The sequence below is a fragment of the Anas platyrhynchos genome, chromosome 9 (genome assembly GCF_047663525.1).
Source record: "Anas platyrhynchos isolate ZD024472 breed Pekin duck chromosome 9, IASCAAS_PekinDuck_T2T, whole genome shotgun sequence".
NCBI lineage: Eukaryota > Metazoa > Chordata > Aves > Anseriformes > Anatidae > Anas > Anas platyrhynchos.
The window spans coordinates 14,001,217-14,024,660 of record NC_092595.1 but is presented as its reverse complement, the minus strand read 5'-3'; the positions used below and the strand labels follow the sequence as shown (position 1 = coordinate 14,024,660).

Here is a 23,444-nt window from a genome sequence, read left to right as displayed (position 1 = left end):
AGAGACTGGATTTCTAGCGGGTTTTATGGGGGAAGGACACAGTGGAGCCCCCCTGAGGGGCATGCACCTGCCCCACACTCTGTGCCTGTCCTGCACAGCCCCACACAGTTGTGACAGGCTCATCGGTGTGGGTGGGGGCCCCATGGTACCACTGAGCACTCTGGAACTTGTGTGCTGAAATTCAGGAAGGCGCATTTTTATCTCAGAGCAGCATGAGAGAGAGACGATTTTTAATACTGTATAAGGCAAAAGGAGACATTGCAGAGAGGGAGGGAAGCTGGAAGGAGTTGGTGCTCTCTGCTTGAAGAGATTTGTTTTGTGCAGTGCTCTCTGGTTTTGATTTAATGGTGGGTTGGTTCTTTCAAGCAGCTAAGCAGGGGAGGAGGGATGGGAATATGTTCCCAGACTTTGGCCACAAGTGTCCCAGTGTCCCAGGCATGACCTCTTCAGTGTTTATTTTTCTTTCTCTACAACTGACCCAGATGCTGAGACTTGAGACTCCAGCCCTCCTGGCCTCTTCTGGTACAGCATGTGATGGTCCCAGGGATAAGACTGGGTACGGTACCTGGAACTGTTTTTCTTTCCAGCACACTGTTCTGTCCATTTGCATTCCAGGAAGTCAAAACCCACGAGGAAAAGCCTGGGAGAGCACTGCCACCCAGCGGGGACACAAGCAGAGATGTGAGCAGCGCAGGGACACTGCTTTTCCACTCGTGTACCTCGCTAGAGAGAGGAGAAAGCCTTTCAGACAGAAGAGTAAACAGAACAAAGGGGAAGCTAGGTTTTGGTCTGCTTTATTAGAAAACAGCAACAACGAACGTTCTGTGGAACGAGGTTAGCGTTCGTTTATATTTGCAGCCTGCATTGTCTCCTTCCTGGGACTGACAGCAAGGCTTGCAAATTGAGATGGATTTTTTTTTTTTCATCACTCAGAACTGAAAACCTAACAAAGTGTCTTCAAGTGAACAAACAAACAAAACGGTTTTAACTTAAGCTGATGTGCCAGTCACTAAGAAAAAAGCACAGTTTTGGAGGAAACAGCATTGAGTTCTACCAAAGTTACAAACCTTTCATTCCAAAAAGCATCTTCTCTGTTTCACTAGTAGGTGCTGCAAATCCAACTAGTCACAATAAATAGTTCAATAAACTCCAGGGCCAAGCTGAGCCAGTTCAAGCATGTCTCAGGGCAGATATAGCAGGAAAGTAAACTTCCCACCTTCGTATCACATTTCTTTGCCCGATGGGAGGTACTTTATTGGCAGAAGTAAACTACAGCTGGTCCCTTTCTTTTTTCTGGAGGGAAGGAATTAAGATAATTTAAGGATGTACTGTACAGAGGAAATGCAAGGGCTGAGCATATATACAGATATTCCCCAGACGACCCTAGCGGCTGTATTGCCATCCATTGCTACCTACAGCTAAAAAACATCATCATTGCAGTCTGTGCCACCGGGGCACTGAGGTATTGGGTTTCCGTGCAGTTTTCCTGCGGTCAGACAGAAACTGCCCCAGGCACAATCCTACGGATGTGTGTGTAAGACTTCCTGAGGGTAACGCTCCCGTGATGAGACACCCCCCGAGGCAGGACACACTCTTCAGTCAGCTTCTGAGTTTCAGGGTCCCAGCACAGCACTGTCGCAATAACTTCGTTCTTTTCATCTCGGCCCCCGGTGATAAACAGCTTGTTGTTGCAAGGAGAAATCCCACAACTGGCTCTCTCATGGGTGAACTGAGTCACGAGGCACCACGTATCTTCCTGGGGGCTGTACGAGTAGAGTGCTTTCATCGCCCCACCTGGAGAGGAAATGGATATCAGTTTGCGCCAGCCATTCCTGTACGAGATTTTAGCTAAACAACCCACTTCTGCGAGGCTCCATTCCTGACATTTGTAAGAATGATTTAGGGCCCAAAGCTAAGAAAAAACAAGGTCACAGGATACTTTATTGTTTTGACAGCCAGATCCACAGAAGGTCACTTATTGTTCACAAGGCTGTGGAATTTAAGGCCAGGACATGCAGCAGGACCACAGTGCACCCAGCAATGGACCTTTGTCATATCTGCTGTTTCAGCTAAGGACATGACTTCAGAAATAAACAAACTTGTCTAAAAGAGCTCAGATCATGAGGGAGTGTGAGTGGTAAGCTGTCATGATTAGAAATGGATATGTGATTTCTGCACTGACTCCTCTAAAGGCAATGTCCACCTTCCCATTAAACTACCTTCGGCCTGAATCTGGCTGTTTTCAGAAGCCCCTTCCTCTTTTAGGGGTTTATTAAACTGAGTTTGTACACTTCTTATGGGTAAGCTAAACAGAGAGTGACCTTCATTTTCTCCATGTTTTCCAAATCTGCAGTCATTCTTGAAATGTTTTGTACCCCTTTCCCAATTTTACCAGGTCCTTTTCTTTTGGAAAAAAAAAAAAAAAAAAAAAAAAAAAAAAAAAAAGAAAAGTCAGTGTCTCAGTACCCAAGAAAATCTCTGGATATTTATTTCCTCCTGAGAGTACTAACAGCTAAATGGTTCCTATTCTGAAATTTGCAAAGACTGGGTGAGTTTTCTATATCACCTGTATTGAATAGGGCCAAGGAAACCTAGAAGCCATGGTCTTATTGATGAGTTATTGATGGTACAAAGCCTGGGATCCTACCTGTTGCCAAAGTAAGCGTTTATCTGTTGTATAGTACTAAAAGTTGCTTTGGACAATACTAGTCCCATACTGGAGGGATGGTCCAGCCACTGTGACACACATGCACACTATAGATCCTCCTTCAGCACACCACTTACTATTTGGTGATTCTCCTTCTCTATGCCAGCCCTCAGCACCATATTGATGACACTGTAAGAGACAAAATTTCTGCACCGAGGCTGAGAGAGGGGAAGGGAATTTTTCAGGGCTCAGGTTTTTGAAACAAATGGTCCTCTTCCTTTTGGCAGGCATCATCTGGAGATGTGTACAGGCTCCTTCCTCCCTCCACAGTACAGCTCACCACTGTAATCCTGTCTTTGCTTCCAGTTCTGGTAGCTGACAGAGTTAGCCCTGGCCTAGTGAAGAGGTGGGCATCAGTGGCTTTGCTCCCAAGAAGTGCTCCTAGTACTCATTTCCCTGCATAAATCTCATGTGCATTGGGCTGTGTAATGCTCCTGGGGAGGAGAGGGAGACACAACACAGCCACAAGCTCATGCCCTTGCCTCTACACATCCACCTTTGGATGGCTTTAAGTTGTCTCTGAGCAATCTCCAGCTTTCCAAGATAGCTACCATACTGTCAGGGGGTTTGACTTGGTGATTCCTCACTACTGTTTGTAAATGTACCAGATTCCCATCCTTGGTAGGCTTAGTGGGAGGTCATCTGACCATTTGATTACACTCCATAGAGTTTGTGGGTAAAGCCAACACGCAGAAACAAGCCCTGGTGTGTCCGGACAAGACAGAACATTAATGCTCCACCTACCCACAACATAAATGTGATCACGGAAACTCGCAGCATTGATGCATTTGGCTTCTACTGGCATGGGAGCTTTCAGGCTCCACGTGTTGTTTGCAGGGTCGTAGCACTGAGTCTTGTCCGTTGCCAGCTTCCCGTTGGGTCCGCCCCCGATCACATAGAGCTTCTTCTTGTAGCTCGCTGCTGCAAAGGAGCTTACATTGACCATGAGGGGAGCAGCCTGTGTGACCATAACAAATGATTAGTGGCTGTTTTGATTTCAGGTTGTGAAATTGACACCTATAGGGTGGCAGCCTGATGAATATTAAGTCACACATCCTTTTTAAGGTGATCAGTAGGGTAATGAGAATAACATATATTTAAGAATAAGGGAGAAGTTTGTTTGTTTTTTTTTAAGACCATAAATCCCTTAATAAAAATATGCTGAGTTCAAAAGCTGTTACTATAATTACATTGCCAGCAATTCAAAAGCTAGGAAATGTCAGAATTGCCCCAGATCTCCTTTACATACTTATGTACATCAAAAACAAACAAAAAGAAAACCCAAGAAAGTTGTTCGTAGTGATCTTTGGTCTTTCTGCTTGCAGCTGCGATTGTTAGATTTCTCTGCAGTGCTTTGCATCGTCTGAACACTAGGATTTATCTTCTTTTATGATGCCTAATCTCACTAATTTCATGGATTATTGCCTGTCTAATACTCTGAGCATTTGAAGTAGTTAGAACTATTTTTTCTCCATCCTGTTTACCTTGAAACCTGCACTTTCAACACAAATGTGCAACCCATGGCATATATAATGCACAGGTTGATACATCACTTTTGTATCTTATATATCAGAGGGATACTTTGCAGCCTGTGCTCTGGTTCAAATATACTGTGCTCTTGCTTGGTGCTTGAAAAGCCAACTAAGAAAAGGAAAGTTAGGCATTAGATGTCTCACAATTTGGCAGGTAATCTTATGATTTCTGGTTCGGAAGGATGTCCATTTCTAGAGAGAAAATGGTTAGGGTGCTCACCAGCCAGAAGTGTTTTAAAAGAACAGTACTAGGTCTGTCTTCTTGTTTATTTTTCAGTACCTTAACGTTTTCTGATTCAGGTGTTCCAAGTAAGCCAGAAGTTGTATGATGCAGTCTCTTACCTCTGACCAGCAGTTATGAAATGGATCGTATGCCTCCATGCTGTTGATTCTCTGCAGGCCATCGAACCCTCCAATGGCATACACTTTGCCACCCAACACAGCCATTTTGTGCCTCCACCGCCCAATATTCAGATACTCGATTTGTATCCATTTGTTGATGGAGGCGTTGTATTTCCAGACATCATGCTGTGTTTCTTTGCCACCTGCAGTGTACATGACACCACGACACATGTAAATATGATACTGTAGCTTGCATTTCCTCAAAATCTTCAATATGTTTAAATTTTAATAAGGCTTGCTCATAAAGAAGTCATTGGTCCTTACTGTTAGCTTCTTAAGTTTCCTACACCACTGGCCTGGCCCTGTTACACAAGGAGAAAATTTCTTCATTTATAGTTTACTTGCTAGTGAAGGAAACTCTGAACAATTTCTGCAGCAAATATTCAGGAAATAGAAATCACTGTTCCTCACTTCCGTGCACCACAACCTTTTCTTTGCCACTATGGCGCTTCCATTTTAACACCAAGTGCAATGCCAACCGCACAGGGCATGGTAATATGCAGGAGATCTTTGTGCACTGCAGGGGCTCTGCAGGATGCCGAGAGCTGGCAAATAAGCAAACGTGCTTTAAATGAGATAGTGGCGACTGCTGCAGTCAGGAGTGCCAAATCCCTTGAAGGCAGGCCTGCTCTGGGGAATTGCCAGTTTGTGCCGGGCAGATCTGCCCAGCCAGGCTAGTGCTTTATACAGTAAATGGACAAGACCTGCCTGAACCCCCAGTCCATAGTAGTCCTGCATGAGTGTTAGAAGTTTCCCTAGTCAGCCTTGGGGCCATATGTCCGGGATCTCATTTTCATACCTCTCCTTCTGGTCTCTTTCTCTGCTGACATGGATTAATTTAATACTTGAAGATCAGAAATGGACCCTGTAAATTCATCCTAAAGCTGGCTTGCAAGTAAATCTTTCTCATTCTAAAGCAGAGAGTAATGTTTTAACCAGTACTTTTGGTTACATATCATTTCAGATGTAATTGGAATACAAACAGAACTAGTTAAGCCCAAAACCTCATGCACAGATGAGTAGCTTGCTCTGTCATCAGATTAAACATTTGCTTCACTGATGAATATACTGAAAAGAGAATTCATATTCCATTGAGAAAGTGTCTGCCTTCATTGGTATTCTGTACAGCAGCCAGATCACTGCAAAGTGATGGGCTCATCTCGGGGCCAAATAGCAGATTGAATAGGAGATAATTAGCATGCTAGAAAGAGCCGTTGGTAATGCTTTTGTCTAAGTATTTTTCACATGTATGTGTCGAATTTTATTTGCACTCAAATAGCTCAAGTGGCTGAAGGGCCTGAATGCAGCATTCATGCGTACAATAGGGCTGAGAGGCTGCAGGTGTTCCCCTTACCCCCCCTGAAATCCTCCATTTCCATGAGTTTGTGCTTCCCTGCACAGGCTGAAAGCTCTGGCAGGAGCCTGAGCTGGACCAGGGGGACGAATTTGCTGTACATCAGCGAGCAGGAAGAGATTTTTGAGAATTGGAGATTTATTTTGTTTCTGTTCTTTCTCTAGACCACAGTTCTTTCTAAGTTTAGGAAAAAATGTAGCTACATTAGTGAAAGTAACAGAATGGTGAGGACAGTACCTGGCATTTTTAGTTACACTTCACATGTTTCTATCCATCTAGTCAAACCATTCAAACTGCTCGGGGAAATAGCGATCTAAAAGTAGTAATGCATTGTGCAGAGGACTTTCCTATTGTTCAGAAGCTAAAAGAGCAGGGAAGACTCCAAACAATATACAGAGGGAAATGAGCTTGTGGGAGGGGACATCATGTTAGGAACGATGTAAGTCAAGTTAGAAAAGAACCAAGCCACAGGAGCTAGAAGAAAGCAAGCAGAGTGGAAGGAGGCAGATGTTTAAAAGGGAACGAAGTGTGAATAATTTGGTTTAGCTGGAAGGATACTGCTGAGGACTTTGGCCCACCCTTTATTTGAATGGAAAGGCTGAGAAGCAGGTATAATAAAAGAAAGAGGGGATGGAGGGAGAGAGGGAGGGGGTGAAAGACATGAGGCAATGCAGAGGAGGACAGAGGACCTGTGAGACTGGCAGCAGGAGGAAAGCCAGCTGATACTCACCGCAACGGGGGCTGTGTTAGCCTGGCCTGCAGGTAGCCTGGATAGAACATAAAGGAAAAGCGAAGAGTCACTGGAAAAGATGACAGGAATAGGAGAAAGCAAAAAGCCTGCGACCTTGAGAAAGAGGAAAGGGTAAGAGATTAAAGGCAAATAGAAAAGAGACCTCAGCACTCAAGGGTGTGAAGGTGTGAGGGATGTTCCCTAGTCAGGGTGTTTGACTTAGGTTCCTCTCCAGAGCTAACCTTTAATACAGGGTCTGCCACCAAAGTAAGAAGAAACTCCCTGTGGCTGGCTGAAAGAAAAAAGCTCCTTTATTCGTAACTAGGGAAGGAATAATCTAATTCTTATCTGAGGATAAAAATTGAATAAACTTTGAATTGGAATGAAGTAATAAAAATATGCATTCCCAAAGGAGAAAAAGCAATGGAAAATACTTGAATGAAGGCAAATCATACTTAAACAAAGCATTCATACTTTAGCCCTCCCTCCTCTATTCACACATCCTTTCTACTTTCCTGTTTTAAGCAAGAATAGCATTTGGTGGATGATTGTGCAGGAAAGGGTTTCCTACCCATGGAGGCACTGCTCTGTATTATGTTCTGTAATGTGACAATAATTAAACAAGATTGCTATCTTTTTTTTTTTTTTTCTTTTTTCCTCTGGAAAGCAGATCAAGAACACCAAACTTGTTTTTGACAGACCATCAAAACGAGCTGTCAAACTGTAATGATTAACAAGCTTGAGTTTAACCTTTCTGATCATCAAAGTAAAAACTCCGTAGCTCCAAGATCAGCCTCTTACATGGAGCTCGACTGTAGCAGTGTGGGAAGGTAAACACACCTCCTGAAGCTCTCAGGATGAGGGCCTGTAAATGGACCCATGCTGCGTGTCTGAACCACTGGGTTTCTCATAGTGCCTCTAGCAGGTGGGCTCTTCGAGAGTTCTGGACTGGACTGCTGAAGTGAAGCTGCAGAAGTGCTCATAAAAGTGCAGTTTTCAGGTAGCAGCCAAGCAGTGGTGACAGTTCCCTGCAAATTCTGGACTGATCCTTGCGGAGTGAGTTAGATTCTGGCAGATTATTTCTACACCTGCAGAGCGGCTAGTGGACTTCTTATAAGAAGATGCTGGAGCAAGCATTCTTCATTTGATGTCTGGTAAACAGGTCTCGGGGGCCTTTCTGTGGCCATGGTCACTGGGTGTTTAGGGTGCTGCACACAAGTAGCCCTGCATATAGATGATTATTGTTTGGAAAGGAATCCTGTGCTAAAACTCATGCCAGGGTCAGGCAGTGTCCTCATCCAGCACTTTTCTGGAGCCTACTGAAAGCCAAAGCGTTAGCAATACCTGTAGTGCTTAATTCTTCTAAAGCAGCCTCAAGCATGCTCTCAATAAAAGCTGGAACTGATTGTGAGAACCGTGCGCGCCCCTCATCCACTCCCCAGGTCTTGTTCCTTACCCGATATGTAGACTTCATTTTTTAGCGTAATGCATGCAAACTCCACCCATTTTTTATTCTCATTGTCCGTCTCCTGCTCTGTGATTGGCAATTTGGCTACTTCCAGGCGGCTTCGCCTCAACGGATCCAGGCAAGTCACTTCTGCTACAAATTTCTCATCTTTAGTACAGCCCCCTATGATCATAAACACCTCAGACTGGAACTCGTGCATCCTGGGCTTGGTTCTCTCTGTAATAATCTAAATGCAAGCAAAAATGCAAGCAAGACAAAGTGAGTACACAGGGCACTTACACCTACAATTACAGAAAGATCTGCTTACCTATTTTTCGATTACCTATTTTGCAAATCCTAACTGGCTTACAATCAGCCGAACCAGTTATCAAATGGTCTGAAAGCCTAGAAAACATCCCAGAAGCATTGCGGTAGAGGTTGCTTTCAGGATTTCTCCAGCACTAGACTTGGTCATTTCTGATTACCTGCAAGGCTCCTTTCAGATCCCAGCACCCTCCTGGGAGCTCCCAGTGTAGCACCGAGAACCATTACAGTGAGAGCAGGAGTGACAAGGCTGCATGTGAGTAGCTGATGAGGAGAGGTTTCCTTGGGGCTGGCAGAGTGAGGACAAGGCAAAAGGAAGGCCACAGGGTTTGTGGCTGCCTTGGGGAGCCTGGAGAGAGCAAGACTGAAGGGAGTGCTAGCAATTAAACTAGAAATGTTAGAAATTAAACACTCATGATTTGTCCTGAAGACATATGTTAAAGTGTCAAAGCAATAGTAATTCTCTAATGTATTTTTTAAAAATTGTTTCTTTGTTTATAAGCTTTAATTGTAAGCCAAAATGTGAAGATTTACTTAAAACCAGTCTCAGAGACCCTGGAAAAAGTCACCTCCCGGGTAGATGTTCACCAGGAGCAAAGAATGCAGGGGGTGCTTGGAAACTTCTGCTCTGCTTGGAGGCAATACTTGCAGACAAGTGCAGATGAGTGTGTTACTGTGTCCCATGGTATGCCAGCTCTGTGCTGAAGGACAGAAGGAATAATTGTCTTCATCCCCCTCAGTAATTCATAATGGAAGAAATGTGGTCTCAAAGGTAAGGGGAACACATAAAGGTGTTCCTCTGCTTCTGCCACATAACAGGGCATCTGCCAGCCTGCAGACCCTCAAAGTGTGCTGGGAGAGCTCTGCAGAAATCCTACACCTGGTGAGAATCAAGTTGCAATTGTTCCCTTCTGCATGCCCCAGAGAAGCAGACCATGAACCCCAGGTTAAACACTGTGGCAAAAAGCAGCATTCTTACAGTTTTAAACTACTTGTAATATGTTTCTATAAAATGGGATAATGTATCTATATTTACAAAGGTTATTTACACAGACATAGACCTTTTATTCTCCCTATGCTTAACAAACCATTAGGCAAGTTTTTTTAGACATCTCAGACCTTTCTGGCTTTCATAATTCTCTTTTTAAGCCATCTGTCACCATTTCCAGGCGTTAGCCTCAGGCAGGATAGCTGGCAGGACTGCCTCTTACCACGGCTGCCCCTTTGAAGGTGAGTGTAATGAGTGTTCAGCCCTGAGCAACACTTCTTTTATCTGTCCCGCACTGACCTGAGGCACCGCTGGCACTGAAGAGCAGGCCCCAGTCTGCGGGCGCGTGGGGCAATGCCTCCTCGGGGAGTTCCCACCAGGCCAGCCGGCCTTGCCCTGCGTGGCTGGGAACCGTCTAACCCAGCCACCAGCACCCAGCTCACCCTTGGCCTTCTTCCCCTCCAGTGGCTCACACCCACCGCTATCGATGGATCCACAACACCTTCCCTGAGGCCTCCTACCTTCTTCTGGCTCTCTGACTGGGGAGGCACACGCATTTCCTCACACTCTCACATGCCTTTGCTCCGGTTATGAAATCCAACCTCTGGTTGCTCTCCCCTCTACCCCACATTTTGGTCCAGGAGATATGACTGATACCTAACTTTCCAGAGAGGATGGGCAGTTGAGGAACTGGAGATTTACCACAGCCTCACTTGAGCAGGCAGGACAAGACTCAACTGGATGTCAGGATGAGCCTGTCTCTCTGAATGTGGAGAGCTGTGAAGTGAGGAAGAGGGACACATCTCTCCTCTAGGGAGAGATCATCCTCCCCTCCTCCTGAAAGGCTTCTGCCCATGTGTAATAGATGGAGGTGTTCTATACTCAGATGTGAAAGGGTCATTACAACTTGTGACAGAGTTTAGTGTGGAAATTATTTTTCCTTTCTTGGGATTGAAATATTAGCTAAGGTGGTGAGGTGTGAGGAGCAGCACAATTTGCTTTGCATTTTCACTAGGGAAGCCATCTGGGTTTTTTGTTCAGCTCCTCAAGTCTGTATGAAGGTTTGCGCCCAGATGCTCACAAACAGGAAGCTGTATGCTTTGATATTAAAACAGGCTACCAAAAGCTTCCATGCTTTCTAAATCGTCAGGATAACTGGTGAGGCCAACCTTGACTTCTCAGTAGTACCAATTAGTGAAAGGTCAGTGTGAATACCTCTTTTTCTGCTGCATAGTAGTGCTTCCTTCCCATGGGATTTTTGAGCAGAAGCATGAGGCACTTCAAAGGAGCAGCAAATACCTTCCTTTTTACTCACCTCATTGCCTGACAGATGGTACATTCTTGCTTCCTGGAGCAAAGGAAAGACGTCTGGACACTGTCTAATGAGTTGATCAGCTTCAACAGTCTCTACAAAATACCAAGGGTCCAAAAGGGGCAGACGGACATTCTCCAGCACATAGGGCAAGAGAGGAAACCTTTCTGACTCCTTGTAACGTACCCAGCTCATTACGGTTTCAAACACCTGTGCTTCTTCTGTGACATAAAGGTCGTCACTCTTCAGCGTGCTGCAGAGGACATCGGCTGGGAGCTCCAGGAACTCCTCGTAGTGCAGGACCTGGGTGAAATTCTGGATAATGTAGTTCTGCACTTGTTGTTTCAGGCTGCTCAGGGAGTGGGCATCAGCCAGCCTCAGGATGCCGACGCAGTTGTCTGGCTGAAGGGCTTCAGTGAGAAAACTGGCACAAGCATCTACCATGCGAAGGAACTGTGGACAGAAAAAGCATACATAGCACAGAGTGGTTACTTGTACGGCTACAGCACAAGAGAGCTTAGGAGCTCTGCACCAACCACGCACAGTACAGCAAGGAGCTGGGAGAGACAAGAAACCAGTCATCCAAGGACAAGGTGTGTCCAAGAATCTGCAGTCTGAAATAAAATTTTCCTCTTCCTGCTGTTTTTTTCCTCTGCATCCATATTGCTCCTTCTTGCTGGACACAGACAACCTGTGACAGTCATGAGTTCAAACTGCTTCACAAAAGTAAAAGTATTTCTACCATTCTTCCCTCCATGAGATCTCAAAACAGTAACAACCATGGAGTTACAAAGCACAGATAAGATCCTCAGGGTTCAGATGTGCTTACCCTCCTTCATCTTGAATGACAGCTCAGATCAAACAGAAGAGACTCTGGTTTTGGAGTGCAGGTGGCTCCAAACGCTGTCTGCATTCATCCTCCCACCATCCAAACTTTGAGTGTGTCTGAGGCCTTGCAAGGGTGGTGGAAAATGAGTGCTGAGGTGTGCGAGGTTTGGACCAAAGCTTTGCCCTCCCCAGAGCCATGCTGGGGGATGTGGCAGCAAGAGATTCAACACCAGCAAATTTTTGAGTTGCTGGACAGCCAGGGCTTTCTGGCTAAGGTGTATTGTTGGGGATCATCTTAGTGATCTTTGTTTTCCTTCAAAAAACGTAGATGTGCCTTCTTAACCAGAGTCATCTTGATCAAAGAATTTCCCATGTTTGTGTTTTATAGGGCATCAAAACTATCGTCATTAATTTGCTTGGCACAACAGCCCCACCTGAGGGTCCCAAATGTGCAGATCCTGGAGCATCAGTGGGGCGTTTGCCATGAACTACAAAGTGAGCTGGGTTGCTGGTGATTATTCAGGAATTGGGAACCTGTTTTGTGTAGGAAGGTTATAAGTTTTTGTCCTGAGCTTTCCTTTGCCTCTGTGGTTTTGGATGTGGACAGGACGTCAGGATTTTGTATTGATTTTGTCAGTGAGCAGTGCAAATAGTAACATCCAGAAAGATGGGTCAGGACTGTTGCTGTGCATTTCTGCCCATGCCTTTTGGGTCTTTTTTCCATCCAACGTCATCAAGCAGACCATTTTAACTCATTCTGTCCCACGGGGGAAAGTTGCACAACAGTAATTCAAGGGGAAAGAAGAAGTGAAACAAAGGAAATGCACTTTTGAGCACTATTTAGATTTGTTTCAGTAATTAGGGTAGAATCTTCTAGACTCACAACGTTATGTTGACACATTTAGACTGTTTACCAGAGCTGAGCGATTGCAGACGCTGGGCGCAGACTACCTGGTTCCTGTTTTACATTTAGATGTGGTCAAGAGTTTAGAGAAATGCAACTGACTGATGAACGAAGCTACGCATGGTCTCAGAATATGTTGCTGCCATTTGTGTTGAACACGCCAGCAGCACGCCATGGGACCGCAGCAGAGCTCGGCAGCCCCTCGGTGCTGGCCATGCTCACGTTGGCTGTTCTCTGGGCTAGCAAGAGGCCCGTGCTGAGAAACCACCAGTGCATTTCCCTGAGGACCTGGAAGGATTTTACCAACACCGGGCAGTTCACAGCCCTGAGGAAGGCTAAGCATTAGCTCTTTCAAAGTTGGCAGTAATGAGATGCAACAACAAAAATAGGTGGGATTTGCCGAGGTCACCCGTGAAGTCATTCACGAGTCTGGGAACAGACCCTAGTGTGACGTTGACACCATATGGCCCAGCCATGGTACAGTGCTCTGATTACTGACACATGGCTTGTTCAGAGCAATACTCATCAGGTGACACCGGAGGTTTTCTCCCAGGCAGTGCTGGTGTAACGGCCACGTAGGCACCTCTGAGCGCCCCGGGTCACTGCACGTGCAGCCAGACGAATGAGGAACTGCAAGGCGTGGGTGTGAGAAACGGCCCCTGCCAGGGGCTCAGCCTGAGACCAGGAGACTATCAAGCTAGGACTTCCCCCGGCTGCTGCACCTCACCTCCGTGCTGCTCTGTCTCCCCATGTAGAGACAAAACTCCCCCCAAAAGTCCCCCAAACACGCTAGGTGTGCAAATGAGCCTCCGGTTCATTTGTTTTCCTTATTCTTCTGGCACTCAACATTTCCATCATTCTCTCCCATGAGTATCCCTCCTCATGCGACCTGGGCATTTTAAAAACCTCCTTGAAAGTTCTCTTCCCTGAGAACAGTTTCCCCAGTAATGGGGTCCTTCTTTTAATACCCTTTTGAATGCAGATTCTTACTTGCTGGAGACATCCCATATGCTTGCTTGGTCTCCACTTGGCCTTCTCTCTGAATAATAAAACCTTGTGCTCCCAGTTTAAGTCCTTGCTTGTCCCAGCGTTGATCCAGCCCTTCTAGTGTAAGCAGTGCCAGTAGCCCTGCCCCTGCTCTGACCCCCAGAAAGGGAGGGGAGTGGTGGCTGAAAGCCCACGTTCATAATCCTGCTGTGTGCAGCGTGCTCCGGGGTCAGCTCCTGCACCCTGCAGCTGCTCTGTCCCCGCACGCCCCGTCTCGTCACTGACACCTGCATCCCCCAGGGGCCCAGGGCAGGGAGCAAAGGGACATGGTGACCCTTTCAGGGCAGCTCTCTGGGGACTGGCAGCCTTCTGAGCCCTTTCTCCCGTGAGCCCTTCACTGGCAAAGCAGGCCTTCTGGTCTGGCACCGTGCAGCGGCTCAGTATAACTACCTCATCCCAGCCACAACCACCCTCGCTGTTCACTGCTACGTGGCTACAGGGAGCTCCTCAGATAACTGCCAAGGAGGAGCAGGAGCCTGCTTTCTTCCCACAACCTCTTTGTTTCCAGCAAAGCAGCTCAGGTGCCCGCCTCACACACGCCATGCTGAGGCAGCGGGGTAGGAGAGAGGCTCCGGGGGGCCAGGAGGAAGGTAGGCAGGTGTGAGGGTTGTTGTGGAATTTCATCAGATCGAGCAGCCCAGAGAAGCAGCTGAGATGCTGGCACTGGAGGTGAGCAGCTGAGCTGTGCTGCTTGCTGCTCCGCACGGCAGCGGGCACAGCCTGGGGCTGAGGTGGCACCAGCCAGGGCAGATGCGGTGGCAGGACAGACACAGCAGAGGAGGCGGCTGCTGAACTCACATTGCAACTGTGCTCTAGGTGGAAACATTCCTCGGGGTCACTTCAGGGTGAGGCTTAGCTGTTCGGCTGCTCCCTGCTCGAAACCCTTCACCTCTTTACCCCAGAAGGCAATGTGTGTGCACAGAGCACACTGACGGCGTGGCCTCCTGCCCGCCGCACAGCCTGCCACCTCTCCCTGCTGTCAGTTTTGGCTGCGTCTGGCTAAAAGTTATTAGAAGGGCCTAAGAGAAGGCATAATTATGTAAAACTATTTCCTGTAGGAAACCAGGCAAATATAGTTTCTAGAGAAAAGTGGAGTGTCTCTATTGGAACCTCAAGAGCTGGGCAAGTTACTCCTTTTCTGGTTCTTGGTCAAGTCACGGAGATCGAAGAGAAGCACTGCCAAAAACTGTTACTAGTTGGGTAAAAAAGTTCTGTTTGGAAATCAGTTTTCTCACATCATTAAGTGGAAAGGAAATAAATCTCTCTCTTCCCCCCCCCCCCCCCCCCCCCAGTTGAAATTGAAGCATTAATCTTTTGAGCTGCTAATATATTGAAATGAAACATTTGACTCTTTTTCTTTTTTTTTCTTCAGCATAAATTGGAGAAGCAAACTGGCAAATGCTCATAGTTACTAAATCTTTTTTACACAAAACACATTTTCAGCCAAAAACCTCACCCTTCTTTAATGTGAGGCTTTAAGGCCTTATAAATCACAGTATCCAAGACAGTTGCATTAAGGCTTGGAATCACTGCTTTCAGTAAAACATTCCTAGTTTTCCAGGTTTTTGTAGTTTGCTTTTCTTCCTCATGGTACTCTCATGATTTTACCATTACTATTACACTGGTTAATAGTTTTCTTAAAGCACCAGCTCTGGCAATCAAATTTAGTCATAATTTTCAAGAAAAATAGGGTAAAGAGAAGAAAAAACATAAGTGTATGCTCTCAATAGTTACAGGGGAAAAAAAAAAAAAAAAAAAAAAAAGCAAGAAAGAAAGAAAAAGAAAAAGAAAAAAAAAAAAAAAAAAAGCCTGAGGAATGATCCTAAGGAAAAAAGGTTCAGAAAAATAAATAAATACATACATACATAAATAAATGAACAATAAAAAACTTTGGAAAGTGTCCTGAAAATGAACCAAAAGCAATCTCTGAGTTCTGCCAGTTTGCAGCATTGGTCTGCTGCTGAAAACTTCAACAAGCTACCGTACTCCTGCCCCAGGCAACATTAAAGCTGCACCACCTTTTCCTTGCTACCTTAGGGAGCACCTTGAGATAACTTTCCCTTCTCTCCCCACACCAAGCGCCACAGGTCATTTACCCCAAAGGCCACAGGCTCATCTCGGAGTAATACATGCCATGTGTGTAAGATTCAAGAATCCTAAGTGCATAATGAACCCTGGTGACTATGGAGTCGGGTGTTCTGACCTTCCTGGAGGCACAGACCGGACACGCATACACACATTGGCACTTGGCAGGTTATGCTGGTTGCAATGGGTTAGCAATTTGCAGCTTGGTACCATGGACTGCAATTTACTAGACCTCACAGGTGATTTACAGGACACGTGAATTCCTCGTGGATCAAAGGCTGAGTGAGGCCGCGCAAGTCTGACTTCCCACCAGTCCCCAGCCAGGACTAAAACCCTTTACATCACGAGTCCTACAAAGGAGGATGCTGACGTTATCTGGTGAGCCTAGGCGATGGAGAGGGATGAAGCTGGCTTCCTGCTCCACAGACTTAGCTGGGCTGGGCAGCAACCAGCCTTTGTGGGGCCCTGGGGAGCTGCAGCCCTGGCCTGCTGCATAGCGAGCACCCACGGGGGCAGCTCCCACAGGCAGAGCCCAGCTGGCTGCCTGTTTGTGCACCCCAGACCAGGGATGGGATGGCCAATTTTTACCCCAGTGTAAGTGCCTATGAAGCCAAACACCCCTGGAAGGCATGAAATCGGAGAAGCATACAGTGCTGTAACTGGGTATGGCATGGTGTTGCCAGAGTGACAGGACTGGAATAGTGCATTGGGATTATCTGTACCTGAAAGAGGCTGGCGGCTTCCAAAACTTTCTGTACATTTTGCTTTGTGATGAGCATCTTGCTGGTGTAGGTATAGTCCAAGAGTATATTCATGGTTTCTGCGTCAACTCCTTTAAGTATAATCTTCTCTTCGTATTTCTCTCTTAAATCATTACAGAACATGGCCCTGGAAAGAAAGACATTTGTCTTTTACTGCAGCCCAGACAGGATGAGGCATTCTGAAAACATTTGATTAGATAGATTTCAAAACAAAATACTCTGATTGCTTCATATTCTATGCAATTAGCCCTATAGCAAAGTAATAAGGAAAATCCTTTTGTTGTCTTCATATCTTTTTACTCATTTGATAAGGCACACACAAATGGTTGATACCCCGGAGCTGGACTTTGCAGCAGACCTGGAGCTCCGTGGCAGCAAAAGGCAGCCCTGGGAAGTGCACTGTATCTGGGCTGATGCTGCACAGCAGATGTGCCCACACTGATGTCTCATCTACTGGACTCTTACAGATGCCCTCACATTTCTAGTACAGGCACAGCTCATTAAGCCCAAGCCTCCAAGCCACTGGCATTCTCCATACTTCATTAACCCGTAGCACGTGTATTTTATAACCCTGGCAAGGTCAACACCCCGGGGCTTCAGAGATGCAGACTGCTGCTCAGACTGAAGCCTGAGGTCCAGGCCAGATCTGCGTGTCTGACAGCCTCACCTCTCAGCTTCCCGACTTATCTCTGACCCCATTAATACCAGGGATAGTCCAGAAGGGAATGACTTAGTGATTTGCTTTTAATTAAGAGGCTGACTTTATCCTCTGCTAAATTTTGGGAGCTTCTGGTAGGACTGCAGAGTCAGTACCTCTGGGTCAGAGGAGCGTCTAGATAACCATGAATAGGAACCGGTGTTAGCCTGAAAGCCCAGGGTTTTCATGCATGGTGGTAACACCTCTCCTTCGATGGCTAATGCTGCATTGGAAAGGCAACAGCCACATACAAGTTTGGCACTAGTCAGATTTTTCATGCGAGATATAATAAGAAGATTCTCTAAGAGCTATTTAAATCCTCCTTGCCTTGTGGAAGATGCAAGGCAAACACATCTTCATCTGCATTTTCAATCCATAGTTCTAAGTGTTTCTTGCAATGCTTTTGATTTTATTATACCAGGTTGATCAGTCCATTCTTGCTCACTGCATTCAGGGTGAGATTTCACATCACTTGGAACCTGGCTCAACAGATGAGAAGCACATGAGCCCTCTTGTATCTGCACTGGGGAAACCAGGCAGAGCTGAAGTATAATTAGTGGTGTTCTTTGCACTGCATGCCCTTCTTTGTTAGTCACATAAAATGTTGACAGGACACTGCAACCCGGGAGATGTCTGGAGGTCAAAGGTCTTCTTGGAAAAGTGGTCCCGGGTTTACAGCAAGCGAGCTGTCTGACTGACACATCTTACAGGAGCCAAAATGTTAACAGGTTTTCTTGCAAAGCAGTTAGGCAGGTGATTGGTAAATGGATGGAAGGTATCACCTGCTCTGCTCTAATTGCTCCCCACCCCTCGTCTCAGAAGAGATCTTATAGCAAGAGAAATACCAAAGTATATAAGGCTGCATTTTGGTAAAGAGACTTATCTTTTGAGCAGAATAGCTGGGGAGAGAAGTTAGCTGCAAAAGGTGTTTAGCCAAAACTCTCATTTTCCTTTCACTCATCTCAGCTCATGAGAGATTTTTGGGGCACTGCCTCTGATCCATGGCTCGTTGCTGCTGCCCCTGAAGTCCATGTGTTTGAAAAGCACGAAGACAAAATGTTCCTTAACCTCAGTGGGTGCAAGAGTGGGCTCCTCTTCGACTTCTCCCACTTGTGGTGGTGTTAAGTGTTGTGTGTAAGTCAGGGGCATGGAGGCAGGTGGCTATTGGAAGACAAAAGCACTTGGTGCCCACTTCACCAGGGGAATGGGATTTCAGTGTGGAAAGGGAGCTTTGTACAAAACTGCTCCTTCAATTGCTTGGAGCTGACAGGCACCAGAAACTTTGTCTGAACGAGAAATGGGCTGTCGGAGGGTGCAGGTGCTGCCTGCTCTTGTTCCTTTTATCTCTCAAGCTGATGGCTCCCATCTTGTATTTAATCTTCTCTGTCGGGGAGGGAAGGCAAAGCTTTCACTTCTGTCCCCCAAAGCTGGAGTGCTTGGTAGCTGTCAGCTGGGGATAGCCATCAGTACTGCCTGCGAGCACCTTCACCCTGCGAGCTGACGGGGGGAAAGACCCTGATACCATGCTCCTGGGGACAAACGTGCTGCCTCTGGTCTTCTTGGTTTGCCTATGCTTACCCGGAGAGGTTTGTCATTATTTTCTCCAAGGCTCTAAACCCTTCAGATGTGGCTACCAATTTTGTCTGTTTCCGTGGTTCCCATTCCCTGTGTAATTCTAAGCTAGGCCTTTGAACCAATGTTTATTTTAAGAAAGGCACATCTGAAGTGAGGAGCTCAGGGCCAAATTTAGATGCCTAAAAACGGGTAAACTAACAAAAAAAAAAAAAAAAAAAAAAAGGGAGAAATCTCAATGAAATAAATTAAAGGTTACAGTTTGTGAAGCGCATTTTAAGCATCCACCCATGCTGGAATGCTTGCGCTTGGAATTATGAATCTGACTTCAAACAACTGTGCTGGAGGTTGAGGATGCTCTGGAAAATACTGCTCCAGCTTCTCCCAGCCCTGTTCTCCCAGTGCCTTGGGTGATGCAGGAGAGAAGAGCTCCTGCTCCACCGTGGCCAGCCAGGGCTACTCTTCTCTGCTTTGGTACCTTCGCACGGGAGAAGTGAGAGAGTTAATTCTTTTATGTTCACAGATGCAGGATATGCCAGAAATACTAGCCTACCTACTCTCAAGCAGTGCTGAAGGAAGAAGTAGAAGTTGTTAACTTTGTTTAACCGTGCTTATATCAGCTGCTATACATTGCTTATGTTACGGCACCCAACAGTCAGGAAGGGGGTTGTGTAATACGCTGCTGCAGGGGACAGCCCATGGTTCACAGGGTCCCTTTGTTTTGCTCCTGTGCATGGGTCTTACAGGCCCTATAATTGCATGGTAAGGGCTCACAGGAACGGTGTGGTTCAAGAGTTTATTTCTATCAGCCCATGCATCTCCTGGTGAATGATGGCACAATGAACAAGCCGCTTTGTGAGGAGCAGAACCACTGAAGTTCAGTCCCCTACAGACTTCTGTCCTCCTTTCCCCCTCCACAGGAACCTCAGCTTCCCCTCCTCAAGTCCTCCATTCTCTCTCATTACTCTGCTCGCAGGCATTTCACTACCTCTCTCCCCGTGTCTGTCTGAGCAAACGCAGTGTGTGCCTTGGCTACTTCCAAGCACCCAAGTGGTGGCTGGCCCAGACACGGCGCTGGTTGCACAGCTGAGCACCACGGGGGCCCAGCCCCAGCATCCCACCTCACCTTGCTGCTGATTTCCATCAGACCTGGGGGAAACACAGTTTTGAGATTTCTGCCCCTTTGCCAAGTTTGGTAAAAAATTACCCAAAGACTTATGGTAAGAGGCACTGACAGACAGGCAGACAATGTGCTGTAAGGAGTCCTAGCCCCCCAGGAAGCCAGACCAAGCACTAAAAAACAGGGGGGAAATCCCTGCACACATGTGCAAGTGCAATGAGCTGGGATGGCCCATCCCATGGGCTGAATGCTAAGTTGACTGACAGTAGATAGTAGAAAACTGTCTTGGCTGTTTTTAACTGTTGAGGTCCCTTCTGATTGCAACACCTTTCCAAGAGACTTTTTTTCCAATTGCCATTTTTCAAAGTAAAATTGTCATTCTTACTTTAAGCTGTGCATCTGCTGTCCTTCCTGCACACAGTGCTGGTAAGACATATGTGGGCATCTCTGCTTTTAGTTGCATATTTTAGTTATATCCATAGTTTTCACACTATCTCCGTAGTCCATCTGCAGAAATAACACCTATCTCCATATATTCACAGACACCATCTCTGTTATGAGATGACAAAACCAGAACTGTTCTTCCAGGCGGTGCCAGCACAGCTTACTAAATCCATTAAAATTAGCTTTCTGCTCATGTCACAAGTGGTCACAGGTTCTTTTATTGCATGTTTCCTCTGTAGCACTTCAGTCATCTGACCACTTCAGCAGTAAAAAAAAAAAAAAAAAAAAAAATCCCAGCCATGCAAATGTGATTGTCTAAACGATAGTGGAAAATCTGTGTTAAAACTGATACCAAGTCCCTCTGTGTGTCTAAAATTTGTTCTTGCTTAGATATGCTGTAGTAGCGAAAGAATGCATAATTCAAGATGACCAGGAAAAGGAGGTGAAATGGTAAAATTGCTTTCAAGTTGATATTTTCCATTGCAGCTGATTTTCAGTAACACTAGGAAAAGTGAAAAATTCCAACTCTTTCTTCCTCAACGATTTTATGTGACATGTATTTTTCCCACAGAACGATATCACAGTATCACAACACCACGTCTATCACAGTGAAAATACAATCTGAACAAAAATCCCTCTTTGTTTGGGTCTCAGAAGGATAATATAAGGGACTATGGTTCCAGATATTTGGTTAAAACACCATCTTCCACTTGTCTGCCAACCATCCATTTCTCTACATTCCTCAAGCAGACGTGTTGGGTGCTGGTACCAGAACCCCAGCAAATCCAGTCTTACACCTGCCTTTTTTAAGTCTTTAACTTTAAAAAGAGCCAAAAGGTATCAGGAACCACAAACTTGCTCAAAGCTGCAGAGCTTACTGCCCGGTTTACCCTCCTTGGAGATCTACAGTTCAAACGTAAGACACAAATTAAGTTTCTCGGTTTGGTTCTTAACATGCCTTACCTGAAATAATTGCTTGCTGCAGCCAGGACCACTCGGTGACAAGAGAATTCCCTGCTGTCCACACACAGAATGACGTCTGTGAGGGAGTTTTCAAGCCGAAGGTTCTCCAGGCCGTTCTGGAGCACCAAGGAGAGTCCTGTATCGTCAAACTTGACCTTTTCACCATTCGAGACTTCCACCAGGTCCCCCATTTTCGTCGCACACTCATTGTCCAAAGCGAGCGCGGGCTCCTCAGAGCTCTTCTCCAGCGTGTCACCCATTTTCTGGCCAGCACCGGCGCATTCTGCTGGGGCTTCGATCTAAAAAGAGTCGCTGAGCTTCAGACGAGTCACACTGCAGAAGTTAGGCGGATTTCCTGTCCAGAGCTCTCCGCTTATCTGTAGCTGTCACACACACATAACAGGAAGCCTTGCACTTTCTCATCCTGTTAACACAAACAAAGACTTTTTTTTTTTTTTTCTTTCTTTGTGAATTTCAGGCGGTATCAACGTGTTTAGAAAGGACTTAAGATGCCTCTGCATGTGAGAAGATTACAAGTGACAGGGAGGGCCTGCTTCCCACCCTGAAACCAGCCCTTCGCTCTTATCCAGGCCGGCTGGTTGCAGCGATAGGTGCACCACATGGCTATCAGGTCACCTCTGGCAGCCTGGGCAGCTGAGGGGAAGAGGGTATTATTTGAAATTTATTTTTTCCAGGTATGTGGTAACTAATCATGGAGCTCTTTGTTTTATTTTGCTGTTGTTGTTGTTTTATTATATGGTCACATATTCAGAAAGCCTTCCAGGTGGCTGTTTCTGTCCATCACGACATGCTAGCTGACAAACATCGGGTAACTTCTTTAAGGTAAAATCAGTGTAACTCTCTCCAGAACATGGAGCAGTATCAAAAAGCTCCCAGCTGAGGGTCTTCAGGCCACACTGCCAGGCACAGTGATGTCTCTCGTGGGTCTGTGCAGCCAGTGCCGTGCCACCAGTTCTGGGTAGCAGTGGAAGCTAAAGGAGAGAACCCAGGTAGCAGTGGATGTGCTCATCCCCATCATCCCCGCTGCTAGAGGCAGCTGGAGTCACATCTGTATCAAACTCGCAGCCCCCAGGATGAAGGTGGGTGGTGGGGGGACCGCAGGGCAAGCACCTGGCTGTGGAGATGCCACAGGGGAGCGCCAGGGTTAACCCATGAGAACACGGCTCAAGTTTTCCCTTCAACATAAGACTGAATTGGATCAGACATCACCTAGCTAAGCTGACCCATAAACACAAGCTGACTGAAATAATAAGTCACACAGCCTATTGAAAGTAACAGGGTAAATCCCTTGGCAAGCTCGGGAAGCTCTCACACCAGAGGGTTAGAAAATCGCCCCCGCAAAGAGGAATACAGGGCTAACCTCTAACCCTGCTAGCCTGAGTGCCAGCAGACCTTGCCTTTGTGATACTCACTTCTAGGAATCCTGGTTTGGCCTGTCCTCAGGTTTTAATTGTGTGTTTGGTTTCCTCTTTTGTCTTCCAGTTTGTATAGCTAAACTAACAGTGTTAGGGGAAGCTCAGCATAGAAGAGTGAGGTGAAAGCAGCAGTCAGAGAGGGCTGAATTCAGGTAGTTTTTGTGTGTGATCAAGAGGAAGGAAAGTGAGAAATCTCTTGCCAGCCTTACCCTATTTCCTTGTAATATGTTTTTCTTCATTTTGTGTAGTCAGTGCACAGCTTTGGCGTTTGTCTTTCCCAGCTGATGTAAATGTGTTCCTGCTGCCTTTTGTGCTAACTGCTGGTAATGAATGCCTCCTTTTTTAAGCTACTCCCATCTTCCCTCCAAATAGTGATCCGGGAATACAATAAGGCAGTGAACAAGGCCTCTGAGAAATAACAGGTGTGGTTTTGAAGTCACAATGTTTTAACCCTGTCTTGGGTTAGGTTCTCTTTGTTTATCATCATGACTTTTGACCTTAGGGAATTCATCTTATCAGGCCTTTCTCTGTGGGTGAGAAACTTCATATTTACTTTATCAGTTTAAGTGAAAGCTGAGATTCAGCAGCAATCACTTGATTCCAGTTGCTGAAGCTTTAAACAAAGCATCAAAAGTTGCAAAAGTTGCAGTAAGATTGTGTTAGGTGTGAGTACTGGGAACGGAAACCTTGCAGTAAATAGGTCGGTCGATCGCTGTGGTATTGTCAGCATGCTGCTCATTAACTGCACTGTGGAAAGGCTCTTAGTTCTTTAAGCAAGTGTTGACTAGTAC

The 23,444-nt window shown here is 46.1% G+C and overlaps 1 protein-coding gene across 1 annotated transcript; it reads right to left on the bottom strand.

Moving 5' to 3' along the window:
* Positions 1-778: 778 nt before the first annotated feature.
* Positions 779-21,575, bottom strand: KLHL6 (kelch like family member 6). Its single transcript, XM_038183756.2, has 7 exons — positions 21,218-21,575; positions 16,383-16,548; positions 10,800-11,249; positions 8,182-8,419; positions 4,582-4,784; positions 3,452-3,665; positions 779-1,794 (listed from the first exon to the last, which is right to left on the bottom strand). The coding sequence occupies exons 1-7, from the start codon at positions 21,475-21,477 to the stop codon at positions 1,493-1,495; spliced, it is 1,833 nt and encodes a 610-aa protein (XP_038039684.1). The 5' UTR covers positions 21,478-21,575; the 3' UTR covers positions 779-1,492.
* Positions 21,576-23,444: the final 1,869 nt, after the last annotated feature.